The sequence below is a fragment of the Ptychodera flava genome, chromosome 8 (genome assembly GCF_041260155.1).
Source record: "Ptychodera flava strain L36383 chromosome 8, AS_Pfla_20210202, whole genome shotgun sequence".
NCBI classification, from domain to species: domain Eukaryota; kingdom Metazoa; phylum Hemichordata; class Enteropneusta; family Ptychoderidae; genus Ptychodera; species Ptychodera flava.
Window position 1 is genome coordinate 33,601,338 of NC_091935.1, and position 15,660 is coordinate 33,616,997.

The 15,660-nt window shown below is 39.3% G+C and overlaps 1 protein-coding gene across 1 annotated transcript; it reads left to right on the top strand.

Annotated features, from left to right (window-relative positions):
- Nucleotides 1-2,204: 2,204 nt before the first annotated feature.
- On the top strand, nucleotides 2,205-14,004 carry LOC139137960 (tartrate-resistant acid phosphatase type 5-like). The gene is made up of 6 exons (XM_070706193.1): nucleotides 2,205-2,455; nucleotides 5,058-5,275; nucleotides 7,903-8,027; nucleotides 8,377-8,580; nucleotides 9,320-9,464; nucleotides 13,352-14,004. The coding sequence occupies exons 1-6, from the start codon at nucleotides 2,359-2,361 to the stop codon at nucleotides 13,622-13,624; spliced, it is 1,062 nt and encodes a 353-aa protein (XP_070562294.1). The 5' UTR covers nucleotides 2,205-2,358; the 3' UTR covers nucleotides 13,625-14,004.
- Nucleotides 14,005-15,660: the final 1,656 nt, after the last annotated feature.

Here is a 15,660-nt window from a genome sequence, read left to right on the forward strand (position 1 = left end):
AGCTCTGTCGGTTTTTCAAATCAGCACAAGACAATTTACAAGAAGGATGAAGGCATTATTTATTATGTTCTGTTCAAAACTGCAAAGAACTGACCGAGCTATGAACCGTTCACAGTGTGTACGACCATTGTCATATCCATGACAACATCGACAAATCTGCTAAACAGTCAGTACTAACGGCTCTACAGAACATTAAATCTTATCGTATGTTACGTGTTAGTCTGGCAGAGACCCTGCGATTCGCGTTCTCCCCTGTTGGAACACGCGCGCCCTTCTGAGACGCGACGCGAATCCCAGGGTCTGGACGTTCTTGCAAGCGACCGGTCGGATTTCTGCCTGATCCGGGTACTTTATAGAACTCCACGCATCCGTTAATCAAAAAATAAGGACAAGTACCATAGCCAAATAAAATGAAAAATGAAAAATAAAAACATACCACGTATATTGGTCTACCGGCTAGTACTAGTATTCTCTCCGCCCAGTTACTGAGATAGGTGTTTCTTTTGAGGTCACTACCCTTATGAATATTCATACCCTTGCAAAAACGGACAGTTGCTGTGTCTTGCAGCGCGTGCTCACAGCTGCACAGCGTAGTCTTCGAATGCAGGCCCATCGTGGGCGCGCACAAAACAAGGCACAGCGACTGTGGAGAGTCTAGTTACGTGCTTGCGATCGGAATTGGGATGATGTTGCTGTCAATTTGTAGCTGTGACTAGAATTGGTTAAAAACAGTGATTGTGTACGAAATAAAATAATTGCAGCAGGTTTTATGCATTATTAAATAATACTTTTATTTGAAATGAGATTCCGCAATCATTCCTGTAAGCTCTTCGGGTGGACTTTCTCAATAGTAGATTTGCGCATGCGTGGAGTAAACTCGATCAGCAGTAAAGTTTCTCTTGAAATGTGAATCTAGAGATAACTGCACTGCATCGCGGTCAGGGAAAGGTTGTCACTATTGCTCTGCTACCTCACATTCACTAAATTAGTGTTTATTCACAGACTGTGACGTTTATCGCACTGATACATTTGACACATTGCATATTGAGCAAACTGTCTTTACGTTTGCGAGGCTGACACTGTGAATTTCCACATACTTTAGGGAGAGAACAAGAGTATGTGTATGCATGGAGCTACCAAAAGAAGTTGCAGGTTCCGCGGCTACTACGCCCCTTTCGTTTACTTGGCAGAACATGTCATATACTTTTCGTAGAATTGCTCATGTCGACTACTTCAAGTTAGTCACGTTGATAATTTTGATTTCAAAAATAGCAGGTACGACTTGCTTCCAGCGAACGTTTCCACAGCTGTCCACCAGCGTTAAGAGTTCTAATAAGTTAAAGTTCCATTTGGCCGGAAAGATTAATGATTGAATTGTTCCTTGAAATCGCCGTTTCTCCTTTTTTAATATTGTGGTAAGTATGGGGCATTTTTGTCGTGCACATTTATTCATGAGTTTTGTTTTTTTCTTCTGGAAGAACGTGAAAATGCTCAGGCTTTGTTCTGACAGCACATACTGTATATATAATTCCTCTATCATTATTGTGGACAGTTTGTTAAATCACTCCAAGTCACCAGGAACAATGTAGTGGGAGATTTTGCTGCATCGAAAGTTTTGTTCAAATGAAAAGTATTAGCCCTATATAAGCACAACCTAAAGTGTAAAATATGCAATTTTATGGACAAATAAATTTCATTTGTTGATATTGTTGGACATTGCACTCATACTTTCCACATTGACAAGTTTTGAACATCTGGCATTTCGACATGCTTATCGGAGTAGACCAGGAAGTTACTTTAAAGACAGAACAAATACTAGGACTTGCATACAGCTGAGGCCAGAGAAAAAAATATTAGTCTTCGGATTATGGATAAAGCTGCAGACGTGATCGCTCGCTGTGAAACCTCTTATTTACAAGTACCATTACATTAAAATTACACCGTAGTGTTATAATCCTGTATATCTTCTGCAAAATACTTCCCCTTTCTGTCTCCCATACTGGAGTCGATAGAAGTACAGGTATGGAACTTTTCGGTAAGAGAAGTAAATCTTGTGACTGCATTGTTCTTTAGTCTGCCAATAATTACACATGGCACAATGAACACGACAAACACAAATATGTAAACATGTAGGACTCTTGAGCCGTGTTCCCCAAACGTTTTATACCGTCAGAAACCTTTGACCCTGGAGCGATGCACGCCACAGAAGTAGACAGGTCCTGAAGAGGAAAAAGGGGGAGTGATTCACGGTTATGCAATTGGTCAATTTAGCATGTAGTCCATGCAGTATAAACGAGTTGGTCTCGGGTTTAGTTCAGCTTTTGCCCACGAATATTGTCAAACTTCCTGACCAACACCATGAACGTACTTCAATACTTACATGTAAAACGCCTGGTCATGGTGTTGTCCCTTTATGGAATGAGCTTGATGAAAATCCTTGGATTACCGGTTGACGGTAAGTAACGATTAACTGTATTATTGGCACTGAGTTGAATTGAAGGGTGACTGTTAACCTGTTTGTGTTATAAGGTGGGTTATATTAGTCTTCAATGTTGGTGCGGAAAGACCAAGATGTAAGATTGGATTTCCGTGAGTTGTAGGGAAAAGAGCAAAAGCAAATTTCTGATGAACAGAATTCAAGTCACTGTCTGGCATAGCTCCTAGGTGACTCGACCCGCCAGTATACACTTGATGTGGAAATCATGGCGGGCGACATTTGGAAGGGGAATACACGATGGCAGACTTGTCAACAAGTCAATGTGCAAACAGGCTTCAGGCGACAATGATCTAAAAATAGTTCGGAACTTGTTACTCTGTAATTGGCTTTAAGCAAATGACAACCATGGAGGCAGTAACAGCATCCGTACGACAACTAACAACACAGGTGTGCTGGTCCGCTGAAAATTTTACTAGTACGTAATCCCTACAGATGTGTGAGGACGAATACGCAGAAATACAGTCATGTTATCAAAACACAGACAAAATATACACATTGGAAATCAGTAGAAAAAACTATCCAGTCTTAGTTAATAGCTTTTGTCTAAATTGATCGTTTTTATCACATGCACCTAAAAAGAAACATGACATCCTCAGTACGAAAATTTAATCCGCGTGATAGCTGCAGGTACATTTTCATTTCTCAGTGCCCGAGTCTGTTATATAATTTCCAATACTGGCTTTTTTTACACGCTATCGCGTCTAACTTCGACAAACTCGAGTTTGAAATTTCAAAATTCAAAAATGATTTATTTGATTTTCGAGAAGCTGCTTGTCTTCAAGGGTTAATAATAGGTGTGGACCACATGTGCTTAGACCTGGACTGGTTATACAAAACCTCTCTGTCGACCCAAGGTCATTTCTGGAGTGACCGTGGTTAGCCCGATGATAAAGAACTACAATTATCCCACTTGAATCAATAATGTGTTTTGTGTTGTGAGGGAACTGAGAGCACTGAACAAACTCCACCCGCTGCCGTCAAGTTTCGATGAAAACACATGTTGCATGATATAATTATTTTCAGGGGGTTGATGTTAACATACATACGTGATAAAAACAAATTTTACAGCGGGGATAAGCGAATTTATAGTTTATAGTAGTTGTACAGACCTTTTTTTGCAACTGAATGACTCATGGCAAAATTGTTTCGTTTGTGCCTGTCGTGACCGAACGGTTAAATGTCACAACGTGTACTATAAGCACTGACAGACGTGAATACAGCAAGATTCACCAACTTACTGCACAAACGAAAAACTCTTGAATTTGGCGCTGGCCTGTTTTGATTGTGCTTTATAATCACGTTATAGAGGATTATGACGTGCAATCATATTTCTTCACTGTAAGTTGAAATCGCCAGGCAAGTCGTCATAGTCGACCGAGACTTGAGTTAAAGCTACCTATCTTGCTTGAATAAACGCCTCTTTTACTCTCTATTACTGTTACCAGAAAAAGTTTGTAGGGATCGACTTGTTGGCAAAATCAACCAGTCACAGATAGATGAAATTTTGATGAACTAGATTAGATGCTCGCAGAAAAGCGATCGAAACCTGGAAGTAATTAGCTGTCTTTACAGTTACCCGTCTCTTCCCTTGAAATCCCCGACTTCCCCCAGATATTCTTGTTACACACAAGAACGAAGTTACAATACAGGTGTATTCAGCAAATGTTGTGACATTAACACAGTGACATCACTATGTGTAATTCCTCTAACTCTTGGCACAATAAACGTTGTTTCACAACTTTCCAAACGTCACAATAGGCAAATGAGAGGCAGAGCTTTTTTATGACCGTTTTTTTCCTGACGTATATGTCGACGAGTATTCATCGTAATACTATTTTTCGGAAGCAGCGAAGGATTTTTCGCTATGACATGTAAATTCGGTCAGACAGATCCAAGTCAGCAATTATTAACCGCTTCTATTAAACAGTGAAGTTTTCGGGAAATTCCTCTATTATTTTTTTTTTCTCGCTGCATGAGTGTCAGATTAATTTTTAGCTCAAGTAACTCCATGAATATTAACGACGACATTTTAAAGTCTCGCTAGCAATGCGAATGTTATGACTACTAAAGTCGTCAAGGATTATGCATTTTACCTCGGTTGATTGAAAGTTCAAAACGATTAATATTCTTATTTCAGTTGTAAGGATTCTACCGCAAAATAAGAGTATTCATTTAGTGTATAGTACTCCAAATATGAAGTGTGTAAAATTTCGTGCAATTTGACCCAGTCGGAGTTTATTCTTTTCAAGTGTTTAAAATCGAAGGCAAGAAATCCAGTAATTTCCATGTATGTGCATAAATTTACACTTCGTTTTCACTCAATTTACACCAGGTCCTGTTTGTCGTGCAAAATATCAAAACATTAGACCCCACTAATATATTAAATTGGCTCAACAAATCACTGGAAATAGAATGGAATTTTGCAAACGCAAACTTGGGCCCAAAATTCTGTGTAACGTGCAACACCCCTTAAGCTGATAAACTGGTGTCAAAATTACTTACAATCGCTCGTTGTTCTTGCTAATCCCGTCATAAAAATGTGAGTAATGTTCTGTTTCAGATGTGTTCCAGGCGAACGCTTCTCCTAATTCTCTGTATTTCACTGTCATCGGCGACTGGGGTGGCGTCATGCACTCTCCCTACACGTCAGCAGTGGAAGTTGCTGTTGCCAAGGCAATGGGTGACGTTGCAGATCTCTTCCAATCAGAATTCACCGTTTCCCTCGGCGATAACTTTTACGAGTATGGCGTGCAAGGTGTTGATGACCCAAGATTCAAGGTGACAATACAGTATATACTCACACTTTACGATCCGCCTGTTAAAGATTCAAAGTCTCGGTTTGTCATGATATTCAATTATCATCAATTACAAACATTTTGAAGAGTACATGCGCGCACACACACGCAGTATACATTAGTTATGTGTTAATCATCTTACGTTAATATTTCTTTGCATATTCCATTATTTTTGTCCTATCAGCAGAGCGGTTTCTTGTTCGCCCCATAAACTCATATCGGAAGACTCTAGTCGGAATCCCTTTTCGATTGACTGCGGTTCAAAATGCCAACATAGCTTATGTGTACAGCGTCCGACGTTTTTGTTTTTTGTTGATTACTGAATTATTATAAATCCGGATTAGAATTCATTTATCAAATAACAGCGCATATTGTTCATGATGCAGTGTGTTTTCATGGATACAATTTTGAATTTTACTATACTTTATTAAATCATACTTGCTTTCTTGAACAAAGATATTGGAAAGGTTATCAAGGCTCATTCCTAAGATCCACTAGTTCTAACTAGTACTATTTTACCAAGGTGCTTTTTAACACAGAAACAATATGTGAACACAAAATTTGAGTCATAATTTTCTAGTGTGCATAAACACAGGTGTACAGTCATATATGCACATTGTTTGTGGGACGTACTTTGATAGCAGTCACTAGTGCACCCGTAAATATTCGGCCTTTGTTCCCTGTTCGCATTTTCGTTGACACAGCAAACGTATACGCGCCAGTAGTACTGTGAAATACGATTAAAAAAAACGATATGAGAACATTTTACAACAGCGTACAGTACAACTCCGTATAGCAATGTATGGTACCGCTCACAGTGCAGAGTACAGCAGACCAGTGCATAACAGAACGATATAATAGAAAAGTTCGGAGACAGTAAGCAAGTACATATTTCGTCGCTAAGGGAGCCGTCATTATTTACGGCCTGGGGGGGGGGGGTCGGAGGAATTGCTTTCGAAACTCCAAAATTTCGAGTAACCCCCCCTGCCAACCATGACGTGTTTGAGTAACCCCCCCCTCTCTGCTACAGAAAATTTGAGTGACCCCCCTCCCCCCAAAAAAATTGGGAAAGTTAAATATCTGTACAGTAAAATGGATTGCTGCTGCGACAGGCCCTGTACAGACCCTGATTAAACCCTGTGGTATAGGTCTTTATCGGAAGGAGGTTCCAATTGCTGTGGCAGGGGCTGATGTACAGGTCTGTATCCAGTGCTCTGGTGACATGCAGTTATTCTGTAGGATTTTTTTTCAAGAGGGGGAAGATGTGGTGCTAAAAAGCACCACAAGAGACCGCATAAGCGGTCGCGGGGGGAGATCAGGAGGGGGGTGTCCCCCCTCCTGCCATTTGAGCTTTTGAAAAATAGAGATTAAAATGGTGTTATTTGGTTGCACTTGGGGAGTATTTTTTTCGTATAAAAAACTCAAAGGAAAATAAATCTGAGACAGTATTCCAAAACTTATATTTCAGTTCACTGATTTCAACTATATTTTTTGAAACCGAAAAAATAGCGACAGACATACATTTATTCACATTTATTATTTATTATTATTTTCCTGCAATAAAAGATGGGTTTGTTGTCAAGGCATTCAACTGGTTTTAAACTTTATAGCATCAGAATAAGCTTGCTTTACACATTTTCCCCTATCGGTAACCTATACAATGTAGAATATAGAAAGCAGACGTTTCTCATTAATGATCAGGCAAGTATATCAATCTTTAATCAGGAAATACTGAAAAATGTACTCAGTACTAGCCTCTAACATAAGGCTCGCCACGTCGAATAGCTGATCATTCTCGTCTGAAGATCACAATAACGTGAAACACATAGTGTAATGAGATTTTAGTTTCTACTTGAAACCACCTGTATTATGATTTATATATATATATATATATATATATATATATATATATATATATATATATATATATATATATATATATATATAATTGTGTGTGTACACAAATAACAAATACCGGGTATGAATATACCTATCTTTACTATTATTGTTGTATTAATTCGTAACTCCACTAAATGCTTCAATACATGTCAACAAAATTGAGTAGCCCCCCCCTTTCTTGTTCTCCACTTTTGAGCAACCCCCCTTGTAGCTTTCGATTTTTTGAGTGACCCCCTTCTCAGATTCCTCCGACCCCCCAGGCCATAAATAATGACGGCTCCCTAAAACGATGAACAGTACAACCTAAACGCTACCTACCTACCTACCTACCTACCTACCTACCTACCTACCTACCTACCTACCTATACCTACCGACCAACCTACCTACCTACAAACCTACCTACCTACAAACCTACCTACCTACCTACCTACCTACCTACCTACCTACCTACCTACCTACCTACCTACCTACCTACCTACCTACCTACCTACCTACCTACCTATATACCTAGTACCTATCTACCCACCCACCAAGCCACCCAGCCAGCAACCCATAATCCCTCGTTCCTTCCTTCCTTCCTTCCTTCCTTCCTTCCTTCCTTCCTTCCTTCCTCCCTTCCTTCGCATGTTTGCGTGCATTACGCCATAATACCATAATAGATTTCACATGACCTTACTAACGTAGGATGTGTTACTTCCTGGATTGTACAGAGAACATTTGAAGACGTGTTCACGGCGGAGTCGCTGCAGAATCCTTGGTACATACTACCTGGCAACCACGATTACTATGGCAACGTGAACGCACAAGTCGAATATAGCTCGAAATCCGAGAGATGGTGAGTCAATGCGTGTTACATGTAATTTTCTACCCCTAGGCTTTGTGGGAAGCTTTAAAATTTCAAAGCCTCACGCCTTTGTGACTCTGTCTTTGGATTCGGATAACAGTGTCAGTTGTTTTACGTCGATGCAGCATTAAATTCGAACGTGCACGTCTAACAGAAAAAAAAATCTTGAAATATGACTCAGTCGAAGAAAGGTGACATGATAGTACAAACATGGGCGAATACAATAGATTTAGAATATTATAAATAAAGGATCTTTACTCACTCGAGGTTATACCGACTGTGGGGGTTGTAGATATCGCGTTACATGGCATATTGACAATTTACTCTGTTTTCTCGAAAGGGTTTTTCCGTCATTGTATCACAGCCATCGCTTTACCTTGCCAGAATCGAGGACGACTCTGCTGCTCGTCTTGATAGATACCGTGATGCTTTGCGGCATCCCGCAGGACAACATCCCCGGCGTGGCGTTAACAGGGCCCCTAGAGGAGGACAAAGCCACGCAACAATGGCAATGGATAGAAAATACGCTGAATACTTCATCAGAGTGAGGAACAATAATTAATTGTATTGACTGAATCCTTTGTACACACGGTCAAGTTTTCAAGTCTTGCTGTGTGTACTTTGCTTGCAAGGTGATCGTCTAAGGATATTTGACCAGAAGCTGGTATTCTTTCAATTGGGTCACCTATTTTTAGATTTAACGTTATTTCTTTCAGCCTTCATACTTTCATAAGGGGATTACATTTAATACTGTTTTAAAATTAATCACAAGTTACTATGTCAACAGTAGAAATCAAAGGTATCTGTTTCTTTTTCATAGTCTCTCATTGAGATCTTATTTTTATTGAAATTAGACATGTCTGATATCAGCATCGATATACTGGCTCCATCGTCTGCGATATAATTTTCTTCCATGTACATTACGAATAACACTGTTCAAATCAATTTTTGATACACTGTCAAACCGGTATTCACTCTTCCCCACTGGACGGTAGTTATCATTCTCATGAAAGGCCTGAAATCTGTGAGTCCAGACAGGAGGGGAAAAGAGAGGCCACTGGCGACGCAGGAAACTGTGATTGTTCAAGTGGATCCAAACTTAAGCAGGCCAATTTTCCATTAGACAGCATTTGTCGCGATACCAAAGTGTTAATACCAGAAATGAGCTAAATTCGGGACACTCTGCTTCATGAAAATTTTAACATGTGAGGAAAGTATGTGGATAGGTATTTAAGCTGATGGAGTATGGCCGTCATTGGCCTATTTTTTTTTCATTTGTTTAGCGATTATATCGTAGTGGCTGGTCATTATCCAGTGTGGTCAATCGGCGAGAATGGTCCAACAGAAGTACTTGCTGAGATTCTGAATCCAATCCTGGAGAAATATGAAGTTACTGCATACTTGGCCGGTCACGATCACAGCTTACAGGTAAGGGAGTGGTCACTTTCTTCGGCCAGGGAATCGGTCAGTTTACTGGGTATATGTCAAAGAGTCGCACCCCCATGAGAAAAAAAACCCTAAAACAAAACAAAACAAAATAAAACAAAACAAAACAAAACAAAAAAAGGTAACACAGTGCCTAATTCTGAAAACAAGGTGTTTATCCCTAATAATTTGTTCCAAGTGCAATTTGAAACTCATTGGAAACTCATTACAGTACATTTACCAATGATTTTGACGATGAGATACAGCTGGATATCGATACACTACCTAATTAGGTTTGTCAGTTTGCTCTTGAATTTACCCTTTTAGTGGTCAACTTTTACAACTTTGCGCCAACATCAGACAGACTAAAACAGCAGGTGACGCAGCTAGATGTCTGTAAACTAATTTACTATGTAGTATGTTTATATCTTTACAGCAGCTATCAGTTTCAATGGTGACACACACAGAGACTGGTTGCCAAGTTTTACAAGCAGTTCAAATTCACGGAGAGGTGGTAAAAGAACGACGTTACTGCAAATTTAGACTCGGAGGACAGTGGTCTTTGTAGTTGAATATCAATAAAGTTCATGACTTCAAACAAAATCTAAAACTAACTACACAAATCGATCTGAAAGAATGAGAACGTTTGAGTAGCGATAGCAATGTCTGGAAGTCAGGGCTTTGAGTCAGCAACTTTCGAGTCTAATATAAAACTCAGACAACGAGATGTTCTGGTATTGCCAGCCATGGGCTTTGTATACATACGCTGACACATAATTAGCAGCTATCAGTTTCACTGGCGTAATGATCTGTACATTTGTACAAACAGACGTTGAACCAGACAAAAAACGCAACATGGATGGCTCCCAGACGACACCAGCTGAAGTAAGAGAGAAGATTGTTCAGTTCTGTTTAAACAGTCTGTCATTTTCAGAAATTGGTAAACGTTGTGGTGGTATTTCAACGCAAACGGCCAACAACATTGTTTTGCGGTACTTGAAAACTGGCAGTTTCCTGCCAGGCAAATCATCTGGGAACATCGGTAAAAAAACTGACTGCAAATGTTCTGGAGCATATTGAATACTACAAAAGTGTAAAACCAAGCATTTATAGGCGTGAGATACGGCAGAATTTACTGGTTCATGGGGTATGTACCGAAAATACCCTTCCCCCTCTCCAACTCAGGATGTCCTGACGCAACCTATACCTGTGTCTACATCAGCTACGCATACTGAAACTATGTCCACGTCTCAGCAACCAAATGTACTTTGGAATAGGCCAAATGAAAATATAACATAGCTAGATTTAGCTACTATTGCCACTACCAGCGATTATAGTACTTGTGACAATTAAATATAACCCATTCAGGTCGTCTACTTCAAGTAAAATTTGAAAAATGAAGTACACGTCCCATTGCACAATTTACTACTTTTTTGAGTGATCCATTTTGTACTACTTTTAGATTTTGGTTAGATTTGAGTTGAAGAGAAATGTTTTAGTTTTGAATTATTTCTTCGTTCGACAAAACACTTGTCTGAGTTTTTTTTAGACTAGAAAGTTGCTGACCCAAAGCCCTTGGGTTGTTAGTTTTATATATTTTATAATCTTGTCAATATAGAAAACAAATGACGTTCACGAAATAGCCTGAAACCCCCAAGTTCACTTCGCACTGAAGTAGGCCCCGATGTCATCTCATTGAGAAATGTGGTGTCATTCATTTGTTGATAACCAAAGTAAAGTTTGTTCATTTTACACATTACTCTATTATTTTTGAAGTCATGAACTTTATTGATATTCAACTACAAAGAACACTGTCCTCCGAGTCTAAATTTGCAGTAACGTCGTTCCTTTACCTTCTCTCCGTGAATTTGAACTGCTTGTAAAACTTGGCAACCAGTCTCTGTGTGTGTCACCATCGAAACTGATAGCTGCTGTAAAGATATAAACATACTACATAGTAAATTAGTTTACAGACATCTAGCTGCGTCACCTGCTGTTTTAGTCTGTCTGATGTTGGCGCAAAGTTGTAAAAGTTGACCACTAAAAGGGTAAATTCAAGAGCAAACTGACAAACCTAATTAGGTAGTGTATCAATATCCAGCTGTATCTCATCGTCAAAATCATTGGTAAATGTACTGTAACATATTCTACATACATGCATGCATGCATGCATGCATGCATGCATACGTGCGTACGTGCGTGCGTGCGAGCGTGCGTGCGTGCGTGTGAATGTTAATTCCTGGCTCAGGAAATAACATTCGCATTTATTGGTAATCTACAGGCATTATTGGCATTACAGAAGTATGCCAGGATGGAGCTTGCCCCACACAGAAGATGACTAGTATGATAGCAGGAATAATTCACACAAATGAAATGATATAAGTTTGTCTATAAATGCGGCTACAATGTACTAATTGATATTGAATGGGGTAATATGGAGAGAGCTTGTCTCCTCCAGCACTAGCGCTATTTCAGGATTCAAAAAATGCCAAAATTAAAGCATAAATAATGACAATCTGCGAGAAATACATTAACATTATTGCATGATGTTATACGTATAGAAAGGGATGAGTTCAACGAAGCCAGCGCTTTTTTCAAAATAAAATATATGTAACATTAGAAAATATTTAAAGCAATCATATCAGCCTTGAAGTTTAAATTATTAACAGTATAAAGTGTACACACATGTGTTAAATCTGAATACATCTTTAAAATTATGCCCTCGCTGAAAGTTGAATTTATGGCAGGCTACGATGTGTTCGGTGTAATTATGGGCCGGTATCTTTAAAAAATCAAAAACACTGACACTCCCTCCCAAATTGAGCATTTCCAAAACAGGGTGACCCTAACAAATTCATCGACTCCCTTGGCCGGAGACATTGACTATTTCATCGGGTAAAGTAAAAGAAAAGTGGAACGATCGAGCGGGGATCGAGCAGCATCTGTATTATGTTGTAAGTGCACAACAAGTGCACCCTTATGCTAACGAGTGTGTCACTAGATGGCGCCAGACAAATCGTGCATTATCATATGTGAACGATACTCGGCAATTTATGGTTTGATGCTATAGCAGGGTCAAACATGTAACAGGTCACATAATCACGTTATAGACAGTGGAGGGGAAGACCACACATTTTAATGAAACAACATTTACTAATAAAAAGCACCATAGATTTTATTCGGTCCAATGTATTAAACTGGAACGCTAGTAAAATATAACAAACATATATGTGAATGAATTCGAAACATTTCATAATTTCCATGAAGGGACAAAGTCCCCCTTCCAAAGAAGTACAAACAAGGCAACATCATTAATGAAGTCTAGCCGTTGACTTTAGGCATTCTTTTTGTCAGTTTTGTATTATCTGAGCAATTAGTTACATTACTGCCAGTCAGGACATTGAAACACGCCAAAAGGGGTCGTAAGTAAGTTTGGTATCTGCTGGATGTATATATATCGACGAGTTCGTTGCATTCTTTCGTAAAACGGCAAAAATCACAAAACCTATCAGCGAGATTTTACTGGACAGTGAATCTTATCTGTGCGTGACCATCATATTTAACACGATTAATTTGAACTAATTTGGGATAATTGGATCTTCATATTTTTCAAATTTCTCAAAAGCGTTTGGTACCATATAGCTGAATGTTGCAACATTACAAATTACTCATAAAAACAAGTGTGTAACTTATAAAGAAAAGTAGATGAGCTTACATTTGCAGGTTAAAACGACCTTACTTTACCATCCAATTATCCCAAATTAGTTCCAATCGTGTTCTATTCTTTTGGTTGATCTTTGAATGTGGGTAAATAATTCTGTAATAAAAAGTAGAAAACGCACAAAAAGTGACTTTTGTTGAACTAATTACCGGCAACTGGTTTCTTCTAGCATTTAAGAGAAGACAATTCATCTGTTGAGCACTTCATCATCGGATCTGCTCGGCTCGTCGACCCATCAACGGTTCACCAACACGCTGTCCCGGACAATGCACTGAAATATCACTACGCCGAAAAGGAAAGTTTGGGCGGATTCGCCGCTGTGGAAGTTGGACCGCGACACGCAACGCTTACATTTGTGGACGCCACGTCAGGAAAGGAATTGTATCGACATGACTTATTTCCGCGGGGGACTAGTTTACGTGCTAGCCACGGGAAACCATGACAACTAGCACGCATCGGACAACGTAACAACGTCATCAATGCAATCACCATCAACAGCTCCATTGAAAATCGCTAACACGAACTTGGTGATGTAATGTCTTGTGTTGCTCATTGCACCTCCATTATTGATATTATTCGAATTAATTTTGTGTTACGTTCATTTGTTCAGCCTACGTAAGTCCTTTTGTGATACATTTTCCACTTTATGGTTCAATGCATGAATCCTATTTATACATCTCTCGTCTTGAAAAGCAAATATTGAAAGGAAAGGAAATTAAACTGAAGGCAGCTCGAATTTCCCTACTTCACAATCACGTACTTAATATTTTTTGACTTATCTCATATTTGTTGTTGTTGATTGTACTGTTCAGGACCCATTGAAATCTCATTCATATATTTTTTCTCTATTTTGCGAATAAATAAAGAAAGAACAATGAATTCTTGCAGGTTGCAAGGATCGCTCGTGTACACGACACATCGCTTTCGAACACGGAGGATGTATGCGTGACATTGGTATGTCTTGGTTTTGTTTATCAGTACGATATTTGGGAAGATTGATTTTATAGTGGACATTTATTCACTGTTCGTTGTCTATGCAATATCGTGTCTTCACTCCATGAAAGATATACGGTTTTTTCTCCCTCTTCACTATGACGACGGATTTTACCCCATATTTTTCAGTCAAGACACATTTTTTTACCAGCTCCTAATCTGGTCAAAGGTTACAATTCACAAGATGAAAAGTATTTAAAGCGCTTAATACTCTTGCTCTACAATCCTGTGCGACTTGCATCGCTAGTCTATGTTCCTGTTGGCGGCGCATGTCTCTGCCAGAGACGACTCAGCTAATGGCCACACACTCACTCTCTCGTCACAAACACACACGTTTACGACAGGCCAACTGTGAACGATGCGCACGATGAAGCTATGTGTACACTACGGCATGGCCGTGGAGCGACCTAGACTATTTGCACATTGTCGATTTTGTTTTGGAATGGCAGAACATGATTAGATATAAAATTGTTTGTTTTTGAAAGATTTTGACATGCCAAAAATTACGTAACAATAAAATATTCACTAATATACGATATCTCGAGATAATAGTCCCAATGTAAACTTTCGTCAAATCATCCACAAACGCTCACGTTCAGAGACGCGGCATCACTGCCAGTGTCACGATATGGGTCTCTTTATCTACTTCATCGATGGTCACATTGGTTAAATCGAAATAGTTATTGCAAAAGTACATTATGGTTTTTTTTCATAGTCCAGGCTTCACTCGATACATACATAAAGTTTTGGCACTGCGAAGCGCGTCGACTATGAAGATGACCCAGGTGAACCGACCAGTTCGAAAATGCTTTTACTTGTAATGCATTTGTTCTCTGAACAGGTAACAGTGTGTCGAAGCCGTATAGTCATATCGTCATGTTCATCATAAAAATCATTTCTGTCTGTGCACTCTTTGGAATGTATCAACTACTTGTCTTAATTTCAACATCCCGCCACTCTAGAATCTTCCAGGCCGTTTCGTTACCCCTTATAGCAGCTGATTTTTGGCTATCGAATCGGTGTTGGAGGGATTTTCAACTAACATTTCTCACCGAAGACAAGTAATCCACGGCTATGTTCCTCGAATGATTTTAAGTTCATCAACTCTGGATCGCGGTCTTTATATTCACCTCGAGGTATGACATCAACAAGTGCTATGTCAAGGTACTGCGATTCAACGTCCACCTTCTATATAATGATGAAATTTCTGTTCAAAGCGTTTAGCGTCCTTCTCCTGACTTGTAGAGCTAAAATTTGTACCAAAGATATTACTTCTCGAAGATCGACGTCTGTAACAAGTTACTTCTCACAGAGCTGTAAGGTTGCTTGCTACCTGAGCCAATTATACTAGCAGGATTTGTACGCCCCCAACGGCCAACTTTAGTTATTTCTCTGGCTGTACATCTGTGGCAGTGATACAGCTTTACGCATAGATAGCTAGTTCTAAGGCATGAAGACACACAGACACATAAAACATGGAAAAGT